Consider the following 27,835-nt stretch of genomic DNA (forward strand, 5'->3'; position numbering starts at 1 on the left):
TTATGCATTCCGAAGCTGTGCATGTGGGAAGTACTGGGATGGAAATATTTGTGAACCTGTGTCAAAGACTTCAGAAGAATATTGGGGTGACTTAAGATCTCAATAAAGGCTGGTGATCTCTAATGGGTAGCATGAAACTTGAAGGAGTACTTTTGTAAAAAAAAACAAAAACCTTTAAAATTTTTTAAATTTTTTATGTTGTTTGCCAGAATTATTTTCTGAGACCAAGATTTTCTGTCTTTATTATTATTGCCAAATTACTTTGGAGTACAGTGCTGTCATTACCAGCAGCACTGCAGTGCCAGTTTAATCACGTTCTTGCCAGCATTAGGTAAATAACTCTTCAAATAAAATTTTTTCTTACTTAATATAATGGTAGAGGTGTGGGCATGTCATTTCATTTGTTTATTTTCATTTCTTCAGTTATTAGTGACTTGTTTTTTTTCAAAGTATTTACCAGATATTTTATTTTTTCCTTTTTTATCTTGCTAATTTATAGCTTTCAGGATCTTAGTATTGGTTTTTCTTTTTTTTTACCAATTTGTGTGAGATTTTTATGTGTGTAAAAAAGCCATGTACCTTCTAGCTCAGGGGTCCTCAAACTATGGCCCATGGGCCACATGCAAGTACAAATATTGTATTTGTTCCCGTTTTGCTTTTTTTACTTCAAATAAGATATGTGCAGTGTGCATAGGAATTTGTTCATAGTTTTTTTTTAAACTGTAGTCCGGCCCTCTGACGGTCTGAGGGACAGTGAACTGGCCCCCTGTTTAAAAAGTTTGAGGACCCCTGTTCTAGCTCTTTGCTGCAAGTAGTTTTTTCAAGTTTACTTTTTAAAAATTTTTGAGTTTTTTTTTATATACATAAGTTTTGAATGTTTAGTCAAATCTATTTTTTCTTTGCAATTTCTTAAATTGCTTTTATGATTAGGGAGTTGTTTTTTTTAATAATAGATTTTTATTGATTTCAGAGAAGAAGGGAGAGGTAAAGAGAGATAGAAACATCAATGATGAGAGAGAATCATTGATTAGCTGCCTCCTGCATGCCCCCTCCTGGGGATCGAGCCTGCAACCCAGGCATGTGCCTTGACCGGAATCGAACCTGGGACCCTTCAGTCTGCAGGCTGACGCTCTATCCACTGAGCCAAACCAGCCAGGGCTGATGAGGAAGTTTTTATCCAGAGATATAAAATTTTCAGTTTTAAAATTAATTCTATTCATGGTTATTGACTTTGGTATGTAGTATGAGGTATATTTGGTATATAATGAGAGGCAAGAATCTAAACTAAATGTTATTTTCAAATTTCTATGTTATTATTATTTTGAATAAGTAATATTTTCCACATCTTAAAATTCCTTATCTGTGAAAAAGACTTTACAGTAAAATGTTTCCCATATCTGTCCTTTAGCTTCCTAGTTCCCCTTTTCCACAAATATATAGTGTTATCAGTTTTGGTTTACTTCTCCAGAGATACTTTATGTATACACAAATATGAACATTTTTCTTCTTTTTTATATAAATAATAGTATACTATTCTCTTCCATACTGCTTTCTCTTCCTTATGGTACATCTTGGAGATGTTTGCAAAACAGTAAAATGCTTCCTCTTTCTCTCGCTTTCTTCTTAAAAAATTTAAATTATACTTTATTTGGAGATCACTGTAGATTCACACCAGTTGTAAAAACGAATATAGAGAGATCCCAGATAAAAGATACCCTTTATCGAGTTTTCCCCAATGGTAGCATCTTGTAAACCTATGGTACAGTATCACAATCAGGATACTGGCAGTGCTACAGTCAAGATACTGAACAGTTCTGTCATCACAGGGAACCTTTATGGTGCCCTTTTATAGACATACCCACCCCCACCCCAGTCTCTCCTTGACTTCTGGAAACCAGTTCTCCATTAAATTTATTCCAAAAAAGTGATGTGCTAGTAAATTGCATCGTGTTACTGGTATATACAGTTGTGTAAATGGATTCATACATTTGGAATTGGCTTTCTTTCGTTAAAATGAAAAAATATGGAACACTTCACAATGGTTCCATATTGGCAGTTCAGCAACTCAGGTGTATGTATGTGATAGATAAGATTTGCACTGCAATAATTTCTGACATCCAAATAAAAATGGAACCATTTGATGCACAAACCATTTAAATGACAGATGCTCTGTCTACTGAGTCAAACCGGTTAGGGCCATGGTCGGCAAACCGCAGCTCGTGAGCTACATGTGGCTCTTTGGCCCCTTGAGTGTGGTTCTTCCACAAAATACCGACTTCTGCGCATGGGCCACGAAGTTTCAATCGCACTGTACGTGTGTGACGGCACGTGGTATTTTGTAGAAGAGCCACACTCAAGGGGCCAAAGAGCCGCATGTGGCTCACGAGCCGCGGTTTGCCGACCACTGGGTTAGGGCTACAGTAGATTTTTTTAAAAAAATATATTTTATTGATTTTTTACAGAGAGGAAGGGAGAGGAATAGAGAGCCAGAAACATTGATGAGAGAGAAACATTGATCAGCTGCCTCCTGTACACCCCCTACTGGGGATGTGCCCACAACCAAGGTACATGCCCTTGACCGGAATTGAACCTAGGACCCTTCAGTCCACAGGCCAACGCTCTATCCACTGAGCCAAACCGGTTTCGGCTACAGTAGATTTTTAATAAATTTTTTTACATTTAAATCTTTTGATCCATGTAGAATTTCTTTTGGTGAAGTATATGCCTGGCTTTTTTTCTGAGATGATTATATAGTTGTCATCATTTATTGAATAATCCAACTTTTCTTATTTTCCTTTTAGAAACATCACTTTTATCAGATACTAAATTTCCATCTATATGTGTTGGGGGTATTTCTAGTCTCCTATTTAATTGATAATTATGTCTGTGTCTGTGCCAATACTATCCTGTCTTAATTTTTGATAGATTTATAACTGCTAATTTTTGATAGAATTGCTTTAATTTGTGATGATTCCTTTGGGTACGGTTTTGTTTCATGTCTATTTTTATATTGGTTATTAAGATATTATCATTGTAGTGCTCACTTCAGCACCACATATACTAAAATTTTAACAATACAGAGAAGATTAGCATGGCCCCTGTGCAAAGATGACATGCAAATTTGTGAAGTGTTCCATATTTTTTTTAAAAAACATAGCCATATCAATTGATGCAGAAAAAGCATTTGTCAAAATCCAACACCCTTTCTTGATAAAAACCCTCAGCAAAGTGGGAATAGAGGGATCATACCTCAAGATAATAAAAGCCTTATATGACAAACCTACAGCCAACAGCGTACTCAATGGGCAAAAACTAAAACCATTTCCCCTAAGAACAGGAATAAGACAGGGATGCCCACTTTCACCACTCCTGTTCAACACAGTAGTGGAAGTGCTAGCCATAGCAATTAGACAAGAAGAAGAAATAAAAGGTATCTAGATTGGAAAAGAAGAAGGAAAACTGTCATTATTTGCAGATGACATGATACTGTACATAGAAAACCCTAAAGACTCCATCAAAAAATTATTAGTCTTAATAAATGAATTTGGCAATGTAGAGGATACAAAATTAACACCCAGATATCTATGGCCTTTTTATACACCAGTAGTGAACTTACAGAAGTGGAGATTTAAAAAAATCCCATTTACCATTGCACCAAAAAAATTAAGATACCTAGGAATAAACTTAATTAAGGATGTAAAAGACCTGTACTAAGAAACCTACAGACACTGAAAAAAGAGAAAAGGAAGACATAAACAGATTGAAGAACGTACTATATTCATGGATTGGTAGAATCAACATTATTAAAATGTCCATACTACCCAAAGCAATCTATAGATTTAATGCACTCCCCACTAAAATACCAATGGCATATTTCAGAGACCTAAAACGAACTCTCTAATAATTCATCTGGAATAAAAAAAGACCCCGAATAGCTGCAGCAAGCCTGAGAAAGAAGAACAAAGTAGGAGGGATCTTAATACCAGATATCAAGCTATATTACAAAACCACTGTTCTCAAAACTGTCTGGTACTGGCATAAGATCAGACATATAGACCAATGGAATAGACTAGAGAACCCAGAAATCAACCCAAACCACTATGCTCAATTATTATTTGACAAAGGAGGCAAGATCATACAATGGAGTCAAGACAGTCTCTTCAATAAATGATGTTGGGAAATATTGGACAGATACATGCAAAAAAAAAAAAAAAAAAAAAAAGAAGACCTGCAACTTACACCATACACAAAAATAAACTCAAAATGGATAAAGGACTTAAACGTAAGAAGGGAAACCATAAAAATCTTAGAGGAATCCACAGGCAGCAAAATATCAGACATATGCTGAAGAAATACCTTCACTGATATAGCTCCTAGGGCAGTGATGGTGAACCTTTTGAGCTCGGCGTGTCAGCATTTTGAAAAACCCTAACTTAACTCTGATGCCGTGTCACATAGAAATTTTTTGATATTTGCAGCCATAGTAAAACAAAGACATAGTTTTGATATTTATTTTATATATTTAAATGCCATTTAACAAAGAAAAATCAACCAAAAAAATTAGCGTGTCACCTTTGACACATGTGTCATAGGTTCGCCATCACTGTCCTAGGGCAATGGAAACTAAAGAGAAAATAAACAAATTGGACTACATCAAAATAAAAAGCTTCTGCACAGCAAAAGAAACCATCAACAAAACAAGAAAGCCCACTGCATGAGAGAACATATTTGTCAATGTTATCTCCGGTAAGGGCTTAATCTCCAACATTTACAGGGAACTCATACAACTTAACAAAAGGAAGATAAACAATCCAATCAAAAATGGGCAAGGGCCGAAGCCGGTTTGGCTCGGTGGATAGAGCGTCGGCCTGCGGACTGAGGGGTCCTGGGTTCGATTCCGGTCAGGGGCATGTGCCTGGGTTGCGCGCATATCCCCGGTGGGAGATGTGCAGGAGGCGGCTGATCGATGTTTCTCTCTCGTCGATGTTTCTAACTCTCTGTCTCTCTCCCTTCCTCTCTGTGAAAAATCAATAAAATATATTTTTTAAAATAAAAAAAAAAAAAAAGACAAAAATGGGCAAGGGACCTAAATAGATACTTTTCAAAAGAGGACTTTCAGAAAACCAAGAGACATATGAAAACATGCCCAAAGTCACTAATCATCCAAGAGATGCAGATCAAAATGACAATGAGGTACCATCTCACACCTGTCAGAATGGCTATCATCAACAAATCAACAAAGGACAAGTGTTGATGAGGATGTGGAGAAAAAGGAACCGTCCTTCACTGCTGGTGGGAATGCAGACTGGTGCAGCCATTGTGGAGAACAGTGTGGAGTTGCCTCAAAAACTAAAAATGGAACTCCCATTTGACCCAGTGATCCCACTTCTAGGAATATATCCCAAGAAACCAGAAACACCAATCAGACAGGATATATGCATCCCTATGTTCATAGCAGCACAATTTACCATAGCGAAGATCTGGAAACAGCCTAAGTGCCCATCAGCAGATGAGTGGATTAGAAAACTGTGGTACATCTACACAATAGAGTACTATGCTGCTGTAGAAAGGAATGAACCACCATTTGCAATGATGGACCTGGAGAGCATTATGCTAAGTGAAATAAACCAGTCAGAAAAAGATAAATATCACATGATCTCACTCATTTGTGGAATATAATGAACAACATAAACTGATGAACAAAAACAGAACCAGAGACAGAGAAGCTCGATCAGACCATCAAACCTCAGAGGGAAGGTAGGGGAGGGCGGGTGTAAGGGGGAGAGATCAACCAAAGGACTTGTATGCATGCATATAAGCCTAACCAATGGACACAGACATAGGGGGTGAGGGCATGAGCGGGGGTGGGGGGGTGGGGTTGTGTGTGTCATGGGGGGATAAGAACACATGTAAATCCTTAATAAAGAAAAAAATAAGATACTGTTATTGTAGATTTAATGTTATGTTTTTCTATTGTTAAAATTTTTTTTCATGGAAATTAGCTTGATGTAAAGGATCATGGATACACTACAATTAACCTAATCATGTCACGCTATTTTATTATAATTAATGCTGTCTTATTCACAAAACTCTTACTGTGTTTAGGATTATTTTCTTAATGTAGTTGCATAGAAATGAAATTATTAGATCAATGAGCATATGTTTATGTTAGATTGCTTTTCAAACATATCAATTTAGATTGCCATTGCAATATAAAAATGTTATATTGCATACTTATTTTTATTATCTTTTTAGGTTTCTTGTGATCGTTCCTTACCAAAAGAAGAATGTAAAAGTGTCCAAAACCAGGTACTTGAAGAGGAGCCAACCACAGTCTCTGAATATTTCTTTAGTGATATTTTTATTGAAGTGGATAAAACAGAATGAAAGTTGTTTTTTTTTAAGTCTAGGATTTCCAGACTTAAAAAAGCATCATGTTTGTTTTTCTTTATGCTGATTTTGAGTATTTAATGAGCTTGATTTGAAGTTTTCATAATCAGTGGGAAACATTGCTAAAATTCCTTCTATTCTGACTGATTCAGCAATTTGGAATTACCAAGCAATTAAGACTGCTTTTTCAGACAGAACTAGTACCTCTTGTTTACATTTTGACTCTTCCTGTACTGAAAACACATGGACATTTTGGAATGTTGTTCGCCGATAAACGTCTGTATAAATCTCAGTGCTGATGTATTTGGAGGTGGGTTATATTTAACACTTAGCAAACTACTTTTGTGAAGGTTCTTTCTGTTTGGATTTTTCTTTGGGTGATTAGGCCTTTTCAGTTGCCTCTAAGTATATGACAGTCAATTGTTAAAAACTTTTCTATTATCAGCTATTTGACTGACTGAAAAATATGTATTTTTCTAATTCATGTTAACATTAGTCCTAATTGAAAAACTAGTATTTAAACTTATTATTTATAAAGATGAAACATCAAAAAGCTTATTTATTTTTAAAAATTTTATTTAAAAGGATATTCAGTTTTAATTATTTTCACCCTTCAGAATATGGGTAAAGAAGGCATTAACAATTTGTCTCCTTTCCCTCTTTAATTTTAAAGATATTTAAAGTGATATAACAAAGTATTTGGATAGTGTATATGTTTTGAATACATTTTTTCTCATAGTTTTAGTATATTGACTTTGTACTGTGAATGTTTTGTTTTTCTTATTTCTTGGATAATCTCAGGATTTGTATGGAAAAGAAAATACCTTACCTTCATTTATGAGGCAAATTTCCATACAAAAGTCAATCTTTACACACACACACACACACACACACACACACACACACACACACTCACATACACACATTCCTTTTTAAAGAAAAATAATTTAATAGTTTTCCCCCCATTAAATTCTGCTTAAGGAATATTTAGGCCTTTAAGTACAGAACATAATTGTGATATTAAAAACAGAAAATAAGACTATTAAGTCAGTAATTATCAATATGAATTTGAGTTTTCAATTTTGTGATTTACATATGTAATTCTATTCACCCAAGTAAATCTTCAGTGTAGTTCAATTAAGCTTCTCAAAAAGCAGATTTACCCTGAGTTGATAAAAAATTAGGAGTCAGAAACATGTTTTTACAAAATAGTTTTGAGTTTGTTTGAGCCAGATGGCCTCTGTGGCAACTACTCAACTCTGCCATTTCAGTTGAAAATAGCCACAGACCATACGTAAATGATGGACATGGCTGGATTGCGATTTTAGTTTGACCCTCTGTGTGAGACAGTAATTTTCTTACCTTAAGGTGCTGATGTCTTTAGCTATGAGATATTTTTGTCATTGAAGTTATAAGTTGTGCCTAACTAAAGTATTGATTGCGTTATGGGATGATCAGTATTTCATGGGAAGATACTTTAATGTCTAGATAATTGTGTTTGTATATTGAAAAAAATGGAGGACAGTTTTCAAGTTCATTAGTAAAATAGGATATGGCTCAGGAGGAAGTACAACAGTAATCCTAATTAATTAAAACAATTGATATTAGAGCATTTCTTCATTTTATTATAGTGAAATTTATAGTTTAACTTTTTTTCATAAAGGAGGATCTATAAATATGAGTGGAAATTCTCTGTAGGTATGCATTTATTTATTTCATGTGATCACAAGAATCATGGTAATAAATCACATTGCTATTTTAATGCCTTGTTTTTATAAATTTTTAAAAATCTCATTCTGAAAGGTTTCTATCATTTGATTAATATTAATTTGGGTGTTAGGTTGCCACAATCAAACTATTATTTTATCTCTTGTATAATATTTATGTTTTAACTTTGTTAATGTCTGTATCTTGTTCATCTGCAGTGAATTAATTTTATGAAAGATTTAACTTCTTACTGTATAAAGATTAATTTTATCTTTTGGGCATTTATTGTAATAGAGAATCAAGTCACCCAGCTAAATTATCCTGCTATTATATCCTTAAAACTAATCTTGAAGAAAGAGAACCTTAATCAGTGTATTTATTTACCCTTTAAGGTGGAAAGACATGTTCATACCTGTATTTAATCTAATTCATGTAAAGATGATGCTGGGAAGAATTTGTATTTTATGAATCTTAAAGGAGATATGATTATAAAGGTCTTTATTTTTTCTTGATTTTTTCCTCCTGAACACTTACATCTTAGAAAATGGTGAACATGATGGATTAAAAAACTAATTTGTTGGTAAATGATTGAGGCACAAATAAAAATATATCTACTGTTTACCACTATATTAGTTGAAATAGAAGTGACCATGTATACATACTATCTTGCTTGAAGAAGTCTTTGACAAAAAAGCAATATCTGTCATTTGTAAATTTTCTTGTTTTAAAGAAAGCAATTATGTTCTACAGATATAAATTATGTAAATAAAAGTTATTTTATATTATTTTTGTTGTGTCCTTTTCTTAATGTTTAATTAACCAAAACTAGAAGTTTTCACTACAGCTTATACTTTCTTTCTTCCGTAAAAATATAGTACGGTCATCCCTTGGTATCTGTGAGGATTGGTCCCAGGACCCCACGTGGGTACCAAAATATGAGGAAGCTCAAGCCCCTATATAAAATGGCATAGTGTTTACATATAATCTATGCATATCCTCCATTATACTTTAAATCATCTCTAGATTACTTATAATTCCTAATACATGGTAAATGCTAAGTAAATAGTTGCTATACTGTATTGTTTAGGGAGTAATGACAAGAAAAATAAGTCTGTACATGTTCAGTATAGATGCAACCATTCTAGGCCTAGCTAAGTCAGCAACAACATAAATATTTTTGTTGAATATTTTGGATCTGCAGTTGGTTGACTATGAAGTCGGTTGAATGCAGATGTGGAATCCATGGATATGGAGGGCCAACTGTAAAACTGGAAGAATCTATCTTTTTTCTTATATGCATGCTGTGAAGAATATTTTTTTGATATTGCAAGTATACGGAATAGACTTTTCCCTACATGGGAGACATCTAAAGAGTTGCTTTTTTATTTACTCTTTGTATAATAAATTTTTAGGTATAAGAACTCAATCTTTTATTCTTTTTTTCTTCCCACTTTGTTTTTTTGTAGAGGAAATGGGAAACATTAGTCCTAGATACAATATAAACCTGAATTTCTGAAATGGATAGTGGCAAAGTATTGGTCCAAACATTTAGTTGGGAGAAATACTTGTGGAAACTTTCCTAAAGGAGTAGTTTAGTAATTTCTCCAGATACACAAAATTTTTGTCTTGGATTTTTGTCAGATCATTAAAGAGCTATGAGCTCTGGCTCAGTTGCTTGTGCATCCTGTGCACGGAAAGATGGCCGGTTCAATTCCAGGTCAAGACACATGCCCGGTAGGGGGCGTAGAGGAGGCAGCCTATCAATGTTTCTCCCTCTTTCTCTGAAAATCCAACTAAAAAAAAAAAGCTATGAATATGGACTACATTGTTTTGTCTACTCATGTTTAGGGACATTATGTGAAAGAGTTTAAAAGCTTGAAGAAATGAATTTTGCTACAATGAAGTTGTAGACTTTATCATCCAATATTCTCCCTCGGAATCTATAGTAGATACTTCTCTTTGGCCTCAGTGCTAGGAATAATTGGGCTTCTGTTGAATTGTTCTTTTTTTTGTTTTTATTTTATTTTTTTTATATGGGCTGTGTGAATCCTTGTGTTGTTTACTTTCGCAATGCAGAGCTAAATTTGGGGCCAACGTGTAGCAAGGGAAAATACTTCATAGCACACATTTTATATATTAAACTCACTCTGACTTTTTTTTACCTTCATTCCCCCCTACCCAGATTTTTAAAAACCTGTCACTTTTCAAAATAAGAACCTACCAATTAGGTACTGTACTAACCTTTTAATATGCATTGTTGCATGTTTGTTTGTTGTTTTAAAAAGTAATACACATGGCTTAAAAAGTTAAGTAGTGCTATAAGATTTTACACAAGCTGTTCTGGTATTACACTTTTCTAAACATGATTATTCTATATAAAGTTTTCAAGTGCATTAAGTGCATTTAGAAGACGCACTTGTACATCTAAAATGCAATTTATCACTATTCGAATTTCTATTTTTGCTTGTTTATATTTCCGCTTTATAAAAGAAGACACTTTGTTCTCCACTGTATCCCCAGTGCCAGGAGAGCACCTGGCACAGAAGACACTGAAGAAACTTTTGTTGAATAAATATCTCCTCTAAAGTTTTCTTAGGCAGCTTAATGCCTGCCCAGTCCCCAGCTCTCACATAAGAATAAGCTTTTTCAAGTCTTGGAATACCCGTTCATTAGCAGAGGAAGAAGAAAGCACCATAGAAAATAAACTGAAACCGAGCACAAGGAAATTCAATGGCAGTTCACCAGCTCCGCGTGGGAGGAGGCTGGATGGCCAGGAAAGGCTCGCTCCGCCCTGGACTCCCGGGGCTCCTGGGCTCGCGATACGACAGGGTCTCGCGGGGCTGATCCTCTGTCTTATTGGCTGAGGCTGGGGGCGTGGCACGTAGTGCCTACCAATCAGGAGCGGCGTGTGTAGGCCCGTGCGAGGGCCGGCCTGAGAATCGGGGGTGTAGCAGGCTGGTGGAAGCTGCCAGGACCGGACCTGAGCCGTCGCCCTTAGCGGGGAAGCGAGCGGAAGGCGCACCGGCTCGGTCGGCATCTCTCGTGCTCCTCCCTCGCTCGGGGTCCGCTGCCATGTGGGCCACCGCGAGGTTAGCGCTGTGGCGCTGCGCCCGCGCTGCTGCCCCCGGATCGCGCGCCTATCACGGGGACGCGGTGGCCACGCTGGGCACCCAGCCCGACTCGGGCTCTGCCGTCTACCAGGTAGGCTGGGTGAGCGGCCTGGGCCGGGAGCCCGGCGAGCCTGAGTGCCCCTGCCACACCTCCGCGGGTGCCCGGCGTCCGGGACGCCGTGCTGGCCGGACTCGGAGGCAGGTGGACGCCTTGAGCAGCTGCTGTTCTTTTCTCTGCGGCCTCCGTAATGATTCTGGGATGCACTAAAGGGGTGAAGATTGAAAAAAAAATCCCAAATCAAATACATTTTAGTTTACTCTTAGCATTGGCACTGCTTTTTGTATCTTTGAAATCGGTGGTTCTCAAAACCTGGCCCAGCATTGTCAGCTGGGGAGCTTGTTGAATGCACAGCGGCCCGAAGCCCCTCCCTGGACCTTTTGGGTCTCTGGTGTTGACATGGTTAATGAACCCTGGGGGCTTGGTGGCAGCCAGTTTGGGGGATCACTGGCCGAGGACAGCTAACCTTGGAAGTTGTGCTTATCAGACTTTAAATAGTTGGTAGTGTTAATAGAAAATATTCCACAGTATCTTTGAATGGCTTTTCTTGGAACTGGGAGCTATCAAAGGTCAAAGAAATAACTTGCAGCTTTTGAAAGCTCAGAGCTGGAAAATTTTAGTCCCATGTTATCTCTCTTTTTAAATTGATTTGAGAGAGAGGAATGGAGAGAGAGAAAAGGAAACATCGATTTGTTCCATGTATTTATGCTTCTTGTATGTGCCCTGACTGGAGTTGGAACCTCCAACCTTGGCTGGTGTGCTGGGGCAGCGCTTCAACCAACTGAGCCGCCCGGCCAGGGCTCGCATACCAACTCTTGATGTTTTTTCTCCTCTCCTCAAGGTCATCTCATGATGTGCATTTAGCCAGCGTTTGCTTCACTAATGCTGCGTAGCAAGCAATCCCAAGATCTTAGTGTCCGAAATAAGTATTTATTTCCTTTTTATTTAATTTATTGGGGTGACACTGGTTAGCAAAATTATGCAGGTTTTAGGTGCACAGCTCTACAACACATCTGTACACTGTATTGTGTGTTTACTACCCCAAGGCAAGTCTCTGCCCCGTCCATCACCATTTATCCCCCTATTCCCTCCTCCATCCCCCAACCCCCACATTCAACATGCTGTTGTTGGTATCCATGAGTTTTCTTTTTCTTCTTTTTTGCTTAATCCCTCCACCCACAAGAACTTATTTTTTGCTCTTGGATCTGTGGATTGGTTGTTGCAGCTCTGGCCTGAGCAGTGCATCAGGTTAAGGTCTGTTTCTTTTTAGAATTTTTATTATTATTTATTGATGAAAGAGAGAGATTGATTTGTTGTTCCAATTATTTACGCATTCATTGTTTGTTTTTCGTATGCGCCCTGACTGGGGATGGAACCCGAAACCTTGGTGTATCAAGAGGGCTTGTTCTACTTGTTTCTTATGCCAGGACCCAGCCTGAAGGGGGAGTGGCTACTTGGGGAATGCTCCTCTCATAATGGAAGGTGGGGGCACAAGAGGAGAGTATGGCAACACTTTGTCACCCTTAAAGCCTCTGCTTGCATTTGGTACACTGTCACATTTGCCCACATTCCTCTGGACAAAAGAAGTAATATGGACAGACTCGTGGACTGTGGGGTGGGGAAGTATAATCTCACACTGAACCTTGGCAAAGGTGGGAGGGGAGGAGTAATTTTGAACAAGTAATACAGTGTACCTCATGGTCTAAGACCGTGGTCGGCAAACCGCGGCTCGCGAGCCACATGCGGCTCTTTGGCCCCTTGAGTGTGGCTCTTCCACAAAATACCACGTGGGGCGCGCACGTACAATGCGATTGAAACTTCGTGGCCCATGCTCAGAAGTCGGTATTTTGTGGAAGAGCCGGTATTTTGTGGAAGAGCCACACTCAAGGGGCCAAAGAGCGCATGCGGCTCGCGAGCCGCGGTTTGCCGAGCTGCAGTTTGCCGACCACTGGAGATGGTTGGTTAGGCTCCAACTATTATGTCTGAGTTCCAAAAGGACTCATCTACTTGACTTCTTCTTAAGGAGCCTTTCTAAAAGTCATACTTTCTTCCTATATTTCATTGGTTAGAATTTAGTCACACAGCCACATGTCTACGCACAGGAAGGCCAGGATATGTTACTTTTCCAACTAGGCTTGTTGCCACCTTGAGTAAATAAAATTGGGATTCTGTCATCCAGGAAAGTGGGAAGAATGAACATGGATAAACAGTTAATACTGTCTGCCACAGATAACAAATAGCTTGGAGAGAGTGGGTGTGTTCTTCTTAAGTTATGTTGGATGTTAAAATATTTCACTTAGGTGCAGCCGTAGCTCCTGGGACCTCCATCTACAAGTAGTAAACTTTTAGTGCAAAAAAACTCATAAAAAGGGAACAAAGGTAAAGCCATGCCTTGGATGGGAGATGGCACAGGGGGTCTTGGCCACAATCCAGTATCTCCCTGCCTAATTTTCCTGGTCGCTCATGTAAGACCAGTAATATGTACTGCCCCCTCTCCTTCTACCCACTGTGTGCTTCACACAGGCTTGATAGTGACAGTTCTGTTTATTTACTTATTAAATATATTTTTATTGATTTCAGAGAGGAAGGAAGAGGGAGAGATAGAAACATCAGTGATGGGAGAGAATCATTGATCAACTGCCTCCTGCACGGGGCGCCCCCCACTGGGGATCGAGCCTGAAACCCAGGCATGTGCCCTGACCAGGAATCCTGGTTCACAGTTTGATGCTAGACTGAGTCGTGCCGGCTAGGCAGTTTTCTTCCTTTTTGTTTATTTTTATTTTATTTTTTTAATTAAATCTTTATTGTTCAGATTATTACATTTGTTCCTCTTTTTTCCCCCCATAACTCCCCTCCTCCCAGTTCCCGCCCCACCCTCTGCCCTCACTCCCCACCCACTGTCCTCTTCCATAGGTGCACGATTTTTGTCCAGTCTCTTCCCGCATCTCCCACACCCCTTTTCCCACCAAGAATAGTCAGTCCATTCCCTTTCTATGTCCCTGATTCTATTATGATCACCAGATTATTTGTTCACTTGATTCTTCGATTCACTTGTTGATAGATGCATGTTTGTTGTTCATAATTTGTATCTTTACCTTTTTCTTCTTCTTCCTCTTCTTAAAGGATACCTTTCAGCATTTCATATAATACTGGTTTGGTGGTGATGAACTCCTTTAGCTTTTCCTTATCTGTGAAGCTCTTTATCTGACCTTCAATTCTGAATGATAGCTTTGCTGGATAAAGTAATCTTGGTTGTAGGTTCTTGGTATTCATCACTTTGAATATTTCTTGCCACTCCCTTCTGGCCTGCAAAGTTTCTGTTGAGAAATCAGCTGACAGTCGTATGGGTATTCCCTTGTAGGTAACTGGGTTTCTTTCTCTTGCTGCTTTTAAGATTCTCTCTTTGTCTTTTGCTCTTGGCATTTTAATTATGATGTGTCTTGGTGTGGTCCTCTTTGGATTCCTTTTGTTTGGGGTTCTCTGCGCTTCCTGGACCTGTAAGTCTATTTCTTTCACCAGGTGGGGGAAGTTTTCTGTCATTATTTCTTCAAATAGGTTTTCAATATCTTGCTGTCTCTCATCTTCTGGCACCCCTATAATTCTGATGTTGGTACGCTTGAAGCTGTCCCAGAGGCTCCTTACACTATCTTCGTATTTTCGGATTCTTTTTTCATTTTGCTTTTCCAGTTGGGTGTTTTTTGCTTCTTTGTGTTTTGAATCTTTGACTTGATTCTTGCGCTCCTCTGGTCTGCTGTTGGGTGTCTGTATAATATTCTTTATTTCAGTCAGTGTATGCTTAATTTCTAGTTGGTTCTTTATCATAACATCGAGGGTCTCATTAGATTTCTTGAGGATCTCACTACATTTATCGGCGGCCTCACCAGTCTTTTCGAGGGCCTTACTAAGTTTATCGGCAGCGTCTAGACAGTTCTTGAGAGACCTTAAAAGTGTGGTTTTGAGCTCTATATCTTCCATTTCTGACATTTGCGTCCTGTTTCTTTGTCTCCGCATTTTTTTATCTTTTCTTGGTGCACCCCCTAGTGGTCTTTGTGCGCAGTCTTGTAGTTAAGCCTTGATTGTTGTCGGCAATACCGGGGGTGATTTGACCTCCAGGCTCACTGGCTATGAGAGTCCGCTGTGTCTGCAGTGGGAGAGCTTCTGTGCTGGATCTCTAGGGCGGTGCTAATCTAGCCTTTGCCTGAGGCTATCCGGCAAATGGCGCTGCGCAGGGCTTGGGCGGGGCGGGTCCCTGGGGATCTACAGGGCAGGCCGGAGTGGCCAGTTATGGCTGCTCTCAGTCCCGTCCCTAGGGGCTCTGCCTCTCAGAGTCCCAGCAACCGCTGCAAACCTTGGAGAGAAAGCTGCCTTCGAGTTCTGACCGAAGCCAGACAGTCCTGCTTCTCCCGTTTGAGTCTGGGTCCCTAGAGACTCGCCCGGATCTGGAGCTCAGAGTCTGAAACTCCCTCCCGATTGAAAACAACAACCGCGCCCTCCGCCGCCAGCCCGCTCCGTGCGCGCACTCCGCACCTGAGTATTTCACTTCAGCACTGTGCCTCCTCTGAGTCTGGGTATGATATTCTCTTTCCTCCTAGTTGTAGAATTTCCACTCAGCCAGCCTTCCTGTGGTTCTGGATGATGTCTGTTCTGTCCTTTAGTTATATCTCTGAAGTGGTTGTTCCAGGCAGCAATCTCCGGCGTTAACCTATGCCGCCATCTTGGTTTCTCTCGATAAGCTCTCTTTCTTTTTTTTTTAATGGGAGGCTAGCTTAGCTAGGGTAAAGATTACTTGCATAACCGGCTTTAGCTGCTGTTCCAAATTGGGCAACGTTACTGGCTGCAATGATTGTACCCCTGGATTTGGATACGATTTAAATAGAGGATTACTTGTCTTTGTATGTATGCAAATTGTTTTTCATTAGCTTTGAACCTGTAGTTTGTAAAGTTGGCAGGAGACTGGCAGGTAGGATGCCTGAGGGGGTTGGGGGTGGGGGAAAAATAATAAAAAACTAAAGGCACACAAGAATCCCATAAGCCTCTAGAATTCAGGGGTTCTCAACCTGTGGGTCGTGACCCCTTTGGGGATCGAACAACCCTTTCACAGGGGTCACCTAAGACCATTGGAAAACACATATATAATTACATATTGTTTTGTGATTAATCACTATGCTTTAATTATGTTCAATTTGTAACAATGAAATTGGGGGTCACCACAACATGAGGAACTGTATTAAAGGGTCGCAGCATTAGGAAGGTTGAGAACCACTGCTCTAGATTTACCAGTACAGGGGAAGAACTTGCTAAAAGACACTGTGGGGATGAATTTAGCACTATGGGAGAAATATGGGGCAAACAGAACATTTCAAGACAAAAAAGATGGTAGAACTTATATTTTAGAAAAGACTTAAGAAACATATCAGCCAATTGTGTGTATGTGGACCTCCCATAGGATCCTATTCAAATAAACAAACTGCAAAAAACAACTATATCTGACATTTGGGAAGATATCTTTATGAATTGGATATTTGTGGCTATTAATAGATTATTTTAATTTTTTTTATTTTTTATTTTTTTATATTTTATTGATTTTTTACAGAGAGGAAGGGAGAGAGATAGAGAGTTAGAAACATCGATGAGAGAGAAACATCGATCAGCTGCCTCCTGCACATCTCCTACTGGGGATATGCCCGCAACCCAGGTACATGCCCCTGACTGGAATTGAACCTGGGACCCTTCAGTCCGCAGGCCGACGCTCCATCCACTGAGCCAAACCGGTTTCGGCAGATTATTTTTATTTTATTTTAATTTTTTAAAATATATTTTTTACTGATTTTAGAGAAGAAGGGTGAGGGAGAGCGAGATAGAAATATCAATGATGAGAGAGAATCATTGATTGGCTGCCTCCTGCACACCCCTCTTCCCCTCACCCCACTGGGGATCAAGCCTGCAACCTGAGCATGTGCCCTTGACCGGAGTCGAAGCTGGGACCCTTCAGTCTACAGGCTGACACCTATCCACTAAGCCAAACCGGCTAAAGCAGTATTAATAGATGATTGATAGAGATAGTGTTCCTCATCTTTTAGAGATTTGGAAATACTTATAGATCAGATGTTATTTCTAGGATTTCTTCAGAATAATTTGAGGGCCAGAAAGGAAACAACTTTAACCATATATGGATAATTGTTGAAGTGCATTGGGTACATTTCATTATCTAGTCTTTTGCTTTTGTATGTTTGATAATTTCCGTGAAAGGAAGTTAACAACAATGACAACAAACCACACTAAAGTGTTGCTGAACATGATAGTGAGACCCCTCCTCTCTTTAATTTTCTGTAATGTAACCTGTCTATTCCTTTTTCCCCCCAGTGCTGTTGAGTATGTCATAATGACTGGATGGACTTGCTTGGGAATTTGCTCCAAATGATATCACTGAAAACAACACATTTTTTTCAGTATTTTTTTCCTAAGATAAAAACATTAATGATGATAGTCATTGATTGGCTGCCTCTTGCATGCCCCTTACTGGGGATCGAACCCACGTGCCCTGACCAGAATTGAACTGTGACCTCCTGGTTCATGGGTTGACAATCAACCACTGAGCCACACTGACAGGGCCATTTTATTCACTTTTAAACAGACAAAGGAGAATTGTTCCATGACCTCAGGAACTCTGTAGAAAATAGGAAATAATGGAACTATATCATAAAGACTGTAAATTCATCTAATTTTGAATAGCTGGAAAGCTGTTCAGCATTGTGTCTCGTAAAGGGAATTAAATCACCAGATGTGTTAATCACATTATGAAGAACAAAATGTGTTAGCGGTTTAAACTCTGAATTTTCAAAAATAATAAGTAAGTATTGTTTTAAAGTCATGTGCTGGTCAAAACAGAAGGTTGAAAAGTTAGTTTCCTCTGCTCTTTTCCACGTCTCAAGGTTTATATATTTTTTGTATATCACTCTAGAAAATTTCTAAACATATAATTTTACTCTTTTTTAAACATAAAATAAGATCCACTTTTCTAAACCCTGGGCTTTTTTTTTTTTTTTTTTAAGTGTAATTTGTCAGTAAACAAGTATTTCTGCATTGGTTAGAATCCCCTCAGAATAGTTATAGATGGGGCAGAAAAAAATAAAGATATCATTCTAACCCTTAAAAATGAAGGAATTTATTGATTTCAGAGAGGAGGGGGGAGGGAGAGAGAGAGATAGAAACATCAATGATGAGAGAGAATCATTGATCGTCTGCCTCCACACTGCGGATCGAGCCCACAAACCAGGCATGTGCCCTTGACCAGAATTGAACCTGGGACCCTTCAGTCCGCAGGCTGACGCTCTTTCCACGGAGCCACACCAACTAGGGCTGACTTATATTTTTTAAAATAGAAAATGAAATAGAGATCAATTAAATGCAGTAGGTGTGTAAGGAAGAAAGATGTTAAAGTGAGTAGGAGTGGCCAGAAATGGTGTTGGCGATGAGATGGAACATGCACTAGGCTTTATAAGGGGGTGCGATTTGGATAGATGGACCAGAGGGGATGGTGGTGGTGAAGAGCTTGAGCAAAGCTACAGGCAGGAATTAATCTTTCCATACAACAGAATGGCCTAGCATGGAGACCACATGGATGGGCTGGCCCCGTGTGGAGATTACATGGATGGGTTTGCACGTGATATTCTTCTTAACCCTTATCTTGGTAAAAAAGAGAATTGCTTTCTAATATTTCTCTCTTTCTTTGTTTCTATTTTAGGAAAACTACGAACAGATGAAAGCACTAGTAAATGAACTCCATGAACGAGCACAGAAAATAAGACTAGGTACTTATTTTTTTAAAAAATATGTTTTTATTGATTTTAGAGAGGAAGGGAGAGGGAGGGAAGGATGAAGAGAGGGAGGGAGGGTGGGAGGGAGGGAGGGAGAGAGAGAGAGAGAGAGAGAGAGAGAGAGAGAGAGAGAGAGAGAGAAACAGAGAAACATCGATGTTTGAGAGAACCACTGATTGGTTGCCTCCCACACACACCTGACTGGGGATCGAACCCACAACCCAGGGCCTGGACCGGGAATCTAACTGGGGACCCTCAGGTACATGGGATGCTCAGCCATCTGAGCTGCACCAGCCAGGGCGTAAACACTTATTTGTTCTTCAGCTTATGCTGTTGTTAACCTAAATATAAAAGGCCAAAGTAAGAGGCAATAAGTATTTTTTTGAGATCCAAAAGAATAGCTATTCTGGAAGCACTGATTCAGGCCAAAATCCAAATAGTGTTCCAATTAGGAGGTGAAGACAAGGGTATTTAGCTTTCTTAAATAGCTGAACATTTCATTAGACAAAGAGTATATTAAGTCCTGGCTGGGTGGCTTGGTTGGTTGGAGCATTGTCCCATACACCAAAAAGGTTTCGGGTTCGATTCCTAGTCGGAGCATATTCTTAGGCTTCGGGTTCAGTCCTGGTCAGGGTGTGTGCCAGAGGCAACTGATGAATATTTCTCTCTCACATCTTTGTTTTCTCTCTCTTCCCCCCTCTCCCTTTCCTCTCTCTCCAAAATCAATAAAACAAATAAACTTACCCTCTGGTGAGGATTTTAAAAAAAAGAGTACATTAAGATGAAATTCTTGGGCAACAGTGCAAATAAACATATTAAAGTACAGTTTGATCCTTCTGATCTATTGCCTTGGTTTGCTGAAAGTGTGTTATTGACATTCCCATGACCTGGAGCCCAGCAGCCCTCGAGCTGGGTGAGGTTTGGAGCGCCTCTCACCTCAAGCAGCCTCAGCAGACTCTTCAATAATTGTAATTGTCTTTGTCTGGAACAACATTAGGAGACACCAAAGACATCTCTGAGTTAAGATACTAACAAAAGGGGACTTTGTAATTGCAAAAGGAAGGCGTGCAACTCTCTCCTATTTGGAGCAGCCTCAAAAGTCTATGCATCATTAGATAAGTGTTGCTTTGCTAGCATGGAAGTCATTTCTAAAATAGTGCTGTTTACCTGGTACAAATAAAGGTAGGGATTTTTCAAATTTCATGTGGCACAGTGCTAGGTATTTGTAGTAGGTATTTAATGAATGTGGTTGAGATGAGGCCATGTTTCCAATGCCCAAGTTTCAGAGAAAGTACTGTTTTATTTAAGTAATTGCTAGTGAATTCTGAAAATGTATAATATGGATAGATTGATTTTGGTTAATTTTTTATTTTTATTTTTTAAATTAAAAATTTCAATTACAGTTGACATTCAGTATTAGTTTTAGGTGTACAGCATAGTGGTTAGACATTTATATAACTTACAAAGTGGTCTGCATAATAAATCTGGTACCCATCTGACACCAGATCCTATATAATAAAAGGCTAATATGCAAATCGACCAAATGGCGGAACGACTGGTTGCTATGACACACACTGACCACCAGGAGGCAAATGCTCAACACAGGAGCTGCCAAGCTGCAGTGACTTGGTAACTGTGGTTCTCGGGTGACTCACCCGGAAACAGAGAGGAGGGAGCCTGATTCCAGGGTGTGTCACCCTAGAACTTCCCTCTTGCAATGCGGGACCCCTCAGGGGATGTCCGAGAGTTAGTTTTGGCCTGATCCCTGCAGACCAGGCAGAGGGACCCCACCAGTGCACGAATCTGTGCACCGGGCCTCTAGTATAGTTATAATCAAACTAGAGGCCCAGTGCATGAAATTCATGCATGGGTGGGGTCCCTAAGCCTGGCCACTGATGAGGGCCTATTGGGGCCATCTCACCCAGTCCATATTGGGGCTGGGCCAGCCTGGGGGGGAGGGACAAGGGGAGGTTGGCTGTGGGAGCACACTGACCACCAGGGGGCAGCTCCTGCATTGAGCGTCTGCCCTCTGGTGGTCAGTGTGCATCATGTTGACTGGTCGTTTGGTCCTAACGGTCGCTTAGACTTTTATATATATATATATAGATAATATTGTAATAGGGATAGACATTAAAAAACAAACAAACAAATGCCTATTTATTTACTTTAGAAAACTGTCAGTTTGTAAGTTGAATGAATGATTGAAAAATACGCCTTTTCTCACAGGATATGTTGAACTTTTAAAAGCTCTATATTGTGGACTAAGTGTTAAATATTTTTCTGGCATTAAGTTGTATGGAGACCTTATTATTGCATGTCAGTCTAATCTAATCCTGTTTTTATTATAGGAGGTAGTGAGAAAGCCAAAGAACGCCACACATCGAGAGGAAAACTGTTAGCCAGAGAAAGAGTCGATGGCCTTCTGGACCCAGGGTTGGTATATACCAGGGGGGGGCAAACTTTTTGACTCGAGGGCCACAATGGGTTCTCAAACTGGACCGGAGGGCCGGAACAAAAGCATGGATGGAGTGTTTGTGTGAACTAATATAAATTCAAAGTAAACATCATTACATAAAAGGGTATGGTCTTTTTTTTTTTTTTTTTAGTTTTATTCATTTCAAACGGGCCGGATCCGGCCCAAGGGCCGTAGTTTGCCCACGGCTGGTATATACCCAAGTGCCAACTCAGTGCTTTCTATTCCATGGGACTTTCTTAGGCATCCTTGTAAGTAGATGATTTTAGATTCTGGTTCTTATTGTAAGATTCAGCAACAAATGTTTATCGAGAGGCTACTATTCTAGGTGCTATTGATATGTCAGTGAACAAAATAGACAAAGATCCTTGCCCACCTGGAGTTTACATTGCAGCAGGAGGAGTGAAAATAAATGATAAATGTCATAGTTTTATATTTTGTTAGAAGGTGGCAACTGCCACAGTAGGAAGGAAAGGTAGACTAGAGAAAGGGAGAAGATGAAGGTCGAGTTGCAGTTTTACTGTAAATGAGGTGGTTAGGATAGGTCTCGTTGAGAAGGTGGCATTTGAACAAAGATTTGAAAGAGTGAAGAGAGAGAACCCTAAGCATATCTGGGGAAAGAGGGTTGCAGACAGAGGAGCAATGGCCAGTGCAGAGGCCCCGAGGTGGGAATGTGTTGGATGTTCTGATCTGCTCCAGGAGCCAGGAGACCAGTGATTGGGGTGGAGGGAGATTAGTAGAAATGGAGTCCAATTCTGTAAGACCTTGTGGCTAGGATAAGAATTTCAGCTCTTACCTTGAGAGAAATGGGAAGTGTTTGTGGGGTTTTGAATGGGGAACTATTATGATCTATTTGACTTATGTTTGAAAAGAGTTACTCTGGCTGCTGTGTTCTGAGTGCCTGTGGGCAGCACGGGTGGGAGCACCGAGACCAGTTCGAGAGCGATTGCAGTGATTCAAGAGAGACAGGATGGTGACTTGGACTAGGGTACTGGTAGTGGGGATGATGAGAATGTTAGTTTCTGGGTTTGTTGTCAAGATAAAGCTGATCCAACAGCGTTTCCTGAAGGATTGGATTAGGTGGATGTGGAGTTGGAGAGAAGGAAATAAAGACTCCCAAAGTATATTTTGTGACATATGCGCGCGCACACACACACACACACACACACACACACACACACACACACACTCTGGAGACAACACTGCTAATACCTAGCATATATCCATCTAGACCAGTGGTTCTCAACCTTCCTAATGCTGCGACCCTTTAATACAGTTCCTCATATTGTGATGACCCCCAATTTCATTGTTACAAATTGAACATAATTAAAGCATAGTGATTAATCACAAAAACAATATGTAATTATATATGTGTTTTCCGACCCCTGTGAAAGGGTCGTTCGACCCCTAAAGGGGTTGTGACCCACAGGTTGAGAACCGCTGATCTAGACCGTTTTCAAAAATACATGTATTAGACATAATTTTTTTTTTAAATATATTTTATTGATTTTTTACAGAGAGGAAGGGAGAGGGATAGAGAGTTAGAAACACAGATAAGAGAGACACATCGATCAGCTGCCTCCTGCACACTCCCTACTGGGGATGTGCCTGCAACCAAGGTACATGCCCTTGACTGGAATCGAACCTAGGACCTTTCAGTCTGCAGGCCGACGCTCTATCCACTGAGCCAAACCAGTTAGGGCTAGACATAATTTTTTAAAGAAAAAATGGAATCCTACTAAATGTGGGTTTTCTAACCCCCTTTCCCTACCCCTCACTCTATCTTGAACATTTAAGTAAGAGCTACAATAAAACAGTGGTTAAAAACAAACAAACAAAAACTGTGGTCCCAGATTGGTTATTAAAACCCAGCTCTGCCACTGACTAGTGACTTAGACAAGTGACTTAATCTCTGTTTCAGTTTCCTCATCAGTTAATGCGATTATAAGGATCCACCTGAGAAGGTAGTTCTTAGGAGTAAATGAGTGAAGTTTCTGAAAGTCCTAGAAGACAGCCTGGCACATAGTCAGTACTACATATGTTTTAGGTGCTATGCTCTTTCTATAATAACAAACACATTTGTAAACATCTTTTAAAATAAGTGCCTAGTGTTCTATTGTATGGCTATACCATATAACCCCCAAAATTTTCACACTAGATTTTGTTTTAAATATTCTTTTTGTAGATTTTATATACAGTATGCATATTTGAAACATTGGATCATTAAAGAAAAAAATCTTTTTTCCCCCTATGTGTAACTCTTTAAATATGCTTTTTAAAAAAATTACATTAATTCAAGGAACATCCTTTCTTCCTCTCAGGTCTCCATTTCTGGAATTATCCCAGTTTGCAGGTTACCAGTTATATGATAATGAGGAGGTCCCTGCAGGTGGCATCATTACAGGCATTGGGAGAGTATCAGGGTGAGTATTCTACTTACACTCAACATCAAGGGTCAAGAACGTTAACCAGGCACGGGCATCCAGCACTCACAGCTTTGCATATTAGCATGCAAGTTTTATGCTGTTGATATTATTTAGGACTGAGGCTTCCTATGCAGATTCATTTATAGAGCTTTAGAGACAAAAATTAAAGGGGGGGAAATCTTAGCTTGTAGAATAGAAACCAGGAATGTCTTCAGCCAGCTCTGCAACAATGGTGAATGGCTATAGCTGCACCTTCCCTGAAGGCACAGGGCTCTGATGAGAAGGTGGAGGAACACATACCAATAACCGGCATCTGAATCAAATGTACTTGTATTGGGCTCAGAATCCAGTTGCCTGAGGTCAAAGCTGAGCTTTGCCAGTGGCTTGATCTTGGGCAAGTTATTTACTCTCTAATCCCCACTTGTGTGGTTTCCCAGGCTCCACAGGTGATCTCTTCAGATCTAGGTGATCTCTTCACATCCACTGTTTAGAGGAGTAGCTCTCCAAGTGTGGTCCTCAGGTAGCATCAGCATCACCTAAGAACTTTGTAGGAAATGTAGATTATCAGGTTTCTCAAGAGGTACTAAATCTAATCTGGAGGTGGGGCCCTGCAGTCAGTGTTCTCAAATGTTAGCATTTGAGAACCACTGTGGACTTAGGTGATCTAGTTGCTAGATGTTACATGTATTTGTATATGTTTATGTATAATCTCACATTTTCTGCAAAGTTACCATGCCAAGCACTATAGTAAACACTTCCCACTGATGAGTTGTTTCAGTCTTTACCATAGCTCTGTGAGAATGGGTATTATTATTGTCATAACTATTCTGCAAATAAGGAAACTGGGGTTTAGAGAGTAAATAACTTGCCCAAGCCACTGGCAAAGCTCACCTGTGACCTCAGGCAATTGGATTCTAAGTAGTTTCCTTAGCCTGCCATCTGTGTTCACCAGCCAGGTCCTTGTGTTATTAATGGGCTGAGGTACCCAACAAGCTGTTTTTGGTGAGAAAGGGTATTATAGGTGACTCTTTGTAGTATACACTAGAGGCCTGATGCACAAAATTTGTGCAAGGGTAGGCCTTCCTTCCTCTGGCTGCTGGCACCAGCTTCCCTCTGGCACCCGGGACCCGGGCTTCCCTTGCAGCCCTGCTTTCGTCTGGAAGGTTGTCCGGAAGGACGTCTGGTCTAATTAGCATATTACACTTTTATTATTATAAAACATGCTGTTTTAAAGATTGCATCTGTTGTTTCTTTAAGTAAGATGAATATTATATTTTAAACTTTTGAGTTTTATAGAAAAGCATATGGCAGTAATGTTGAAAACATGACCTTTGAAAATATGAAAAATAAATAACTATTGATGGGTCAGTTTTTATTTTTGCAAATTACTTTCCTAAAAGGAAATTTGAAGGTTAATTATGAGGGATTTTCTCACTCTTGAGACTTGGATTTTTTGGTGGGTGGGTGGGGCTAATATGAAAATTGTCCCCTCGACTGGGAGTTCCACTGGGAATTCAACCCGACCAGGGGGCGGGGCCGGCCCACCAACCGCCCGCAGCTCCTATCCCCAGTTGGCTCTGCCCAATTGGCCCTGATCGGGGCGGGCCAGAACCCACCCATGCATGAATTCATGCACCGGGCCTCCAGTTATTATTATAATTACTAGAGGCCCGGTGCACAAAAATTTGTGCACTCGGCGGGGGGGGGGGGGGGGGGGGCGGCGTCCCTCAGCCCGGCCTGTGCCCTCTCGCAGTCTGGGACCCCTCGGGAGATAACGACCTGCTGGCTTAGGCCTGCTCCCGGGTGGCAGAGGGCAGGCCCAATCCCTAGGTGCAGCCCCTGGTCGGGCTCAGAGCAGGGCCGATTGGGGAGTTGGGGCGCCGCTCCCTGTCATGCACAGAGCAGGGCGGATTGGGAGGTTGCGATGCCACCCTCAGTCACGCTCAGGATAGGGCCAATTGGGGGGTTGGGGCACCACCCCCTGTCACACACAGAGCCGAAGGGCAATCAGGGGGTTTGGGCGCTGCCCCCTGTCACACTGATCCCGGTGCCGGGAGGCCTCGCGGCTCCGCTGATCCCAGTGCTGGGAGGCATATTACCCTTTTACTATATAGAATAGAGGCCTGGTGCACGGGTGGGGGCTGGCTGATTTGCCCTGAAGGGTGTCCTGGATCAGGGTGGGGGTCCCCACTGGGGTGCCTGGCCAGCCTGGATGAGGGGATGATGGCTGTTTGTAGCTGGTCACACACCCTTCAGGGTGGGGGTCCCCACTGGGGTGCCTGGCCAGTCTGGGTGAGGGGCTGAGGGCTGTTTTCAGGCTGGGACTAAAGCTCCCAACTGCTCCTTTTTTTCTTTTTTTTTCTTTTTATTCTGGGCCAGCTTTAGCTCTGAGGCTCCAGCTCTTAGGCCTCGCTCCTGAAAGCAGGTATCTGGTTTGTTTCGGTTCTCGAAACTCTGTATCAACTCCAGCTCTGAGATCCCAGCGGCTGAAAGCTGGTTTCTGGGCGTCTATATTTGTTACAATGTTTGAAACTGCAGGCTCAGAGGCCTGCAAGGCAGGCGGGGAACATTGGTTTCCTCTGTCACTGAAGCAAGCAAGCCTCATGTTAGTTTCAAGCTGCCTGGCTGCCGGCCACCATCTTGGCTGACAGTTAATTTGCATATTGCCCTGATTAGCCAATGGGAAGGGTAGCAGTCGTATGCCAATTACCATGTTTCTCTTTTATTAGTGTAGATTTTTTTAGGACCCTTTCATTCAGATAACCATTATGAATTGTTGCTTAGGTTGTTAGTTTTTCACTACTAATATAAGACTGATGACTCTTGTTAAAAGTGATCATTTTCCGTTATATAAATGAATATGTGAACTGTGATTAAAGCTTGCTTTTATATCTTTAGATTGCCTACTAATAACTGTCATTGGTCGTAGGTACTAGAAGTTGAAGATGGCATAGGAGTATCTTGGAGTGTTTTGTAATTGTCCTTTAATTGTGAATAAATAAATCTCTCATATTCTCTTTCCAATGAAATTTCTGCCTTTCAGAGTAGAATGCATGATTGCTGCCAATGATGCTACTGTTAAAGGTGGTACCTACTACCCAGTGACTGTAAAAAAACATTTACGGGCACAAGAAATTGCACTGCAAAACAGGCTCCCCTGCATCTACTTGGGCAAGTAACTATTTTTAGCTGGTAAAATATTTTACTGTTTATATGACATTATCAATGAGTGTTTTAAAAAACTATTGGTTTCTCCCACAATTACAAAAGAAATGCATGTTTTGGCTGGGAAATCTGGGAGAAAATGTAAATAAGAACTACCCATAATAACATCACTGAGGAATAACCTCTGACAGTATTTTGGTTTATGCCAATTTTTTCTCTTAACGTGTGTGCTTCTTTTCCTTTTATACTAGCATATTTTGTTTTTCTGTTAACCCTAATGGGTTCAAACTATGAAAAAATAATAGCTAATATATTTTGATTTCTTGAGTGTGAATTACTATGTTAAATGCTTGAGTGTGTATATAGTTTTTTTAAAAAAATTATTGATGCTAATCCTGGCCAGTGTGGCTTAGTTGGCTGGGTGTCATCCTGTGCACCAAAAGGTTGCTGGTTTGATTCCTGGTCAGGGCACATGCCTAGATTGCAGGCTTGATCCCCGGTTTGGGGTGTACAGGAGGCAGCCGATTGTTGTTTCTCTCTCGCATCTATGTTTCTCTCTCTCTCCCCCTCTTCTTCTCTCTTTAAAAAAAATCAATAACCTATTTAAAAATTTTATTGATTTGAGAGAGAGAAACATTGGTTTTTTTGGTGCTACTTATTTATGCATTCATTGGTTGATTCTTGTATGT

General features: G+C 40.3%; 2 protein-coding genes and 1 non-coding gene across 8 annotated transcripts in view; all 3 read left to right on the forward strand.

Annotated features, from left to right (window-relative positions):
- Window positions 1-8,704, forward strand: part of BDP1 (B double prime 1, subunit of RNA polymerase III transcription initiation factor IIIB) — a 91,606-nt gene extending 82,902 nt beyond the window's left edge. For all 5 annotated transcript variants that reach the window (XM_036310995.1, XM_036310999.1, XM_036310998.1 and 2 more), the window contains one exon: window positions 6,256-8,704. In XM_036310995.1, coding sequence (XP_036166888.1) covers window positions 6,256-6,387 — 132 coding nt within the window. In that variant the 3' untranslated portion in view covers window positions 6,388-8,704. The remainder of the gene's footprint in view (window positions 1-6,255) is intronic.
- Window positions 3,037-3,143, forward strand: LOC118657122. Its single transcript, XR_004967861.1, has one exon. It is a non-coding gene; the product is annotated as a U6 spliceosomal RNA (small nuclear RNA).
- Window positions 8,705-10,999: 2,295 nt separating the features above from the next.
- MCCC2 (methylcrotonoyl-CoA carboxylase 2) overlaps window positions 11,000-27,835 on the forward strand; it is a 59,783-nt gene continuing 42,947 nt past the window's right edge. For both annotated transcript variants that reach the window (XM_036309368.1, XM_036309369.1), the window contains exons 1-5: window positions 11,000-11,298; window positions 19,010-19,076; window positions 21,431-21,515; window positions 23,877-23,978; window positions 27,025-27,152. In XM_036309368.1, the coding sequence (XP_036165261.1) occupies window positions 11,170-11,298; window positions 19,010-19,076; window positions 21,431-21,515; window positions 23,877-23,978; window positions 27,025-27,152 (511 nt within the window). In that variant the 5' untranslated portion in view covers window positions 11,000-11,169. The remainder of the gene's footprint in view (window positions 11,299-19,009; window positions 19,077-21,430; window positions 21,516-23,876; window positions 23,979-27,024; window positions 27,153-27,835) is intronic.

Source organism: Myotis myotis, unplaced genomic scaffold (genome assembly GCF_014108235.1).
Source record: "Myotis myotis isolate mMyoMyo1 unplaced genomic scaffold, mMyoMyo1.p scaffold_m19_p_5, whole genome shotgun sequence".
Classification (NCBI taxonomy): Eukaryota; Metazoa; Chordata; class Mammalia; order Chiroptera; family Vespertilionidae; genus Myotis; species Myotis myotis.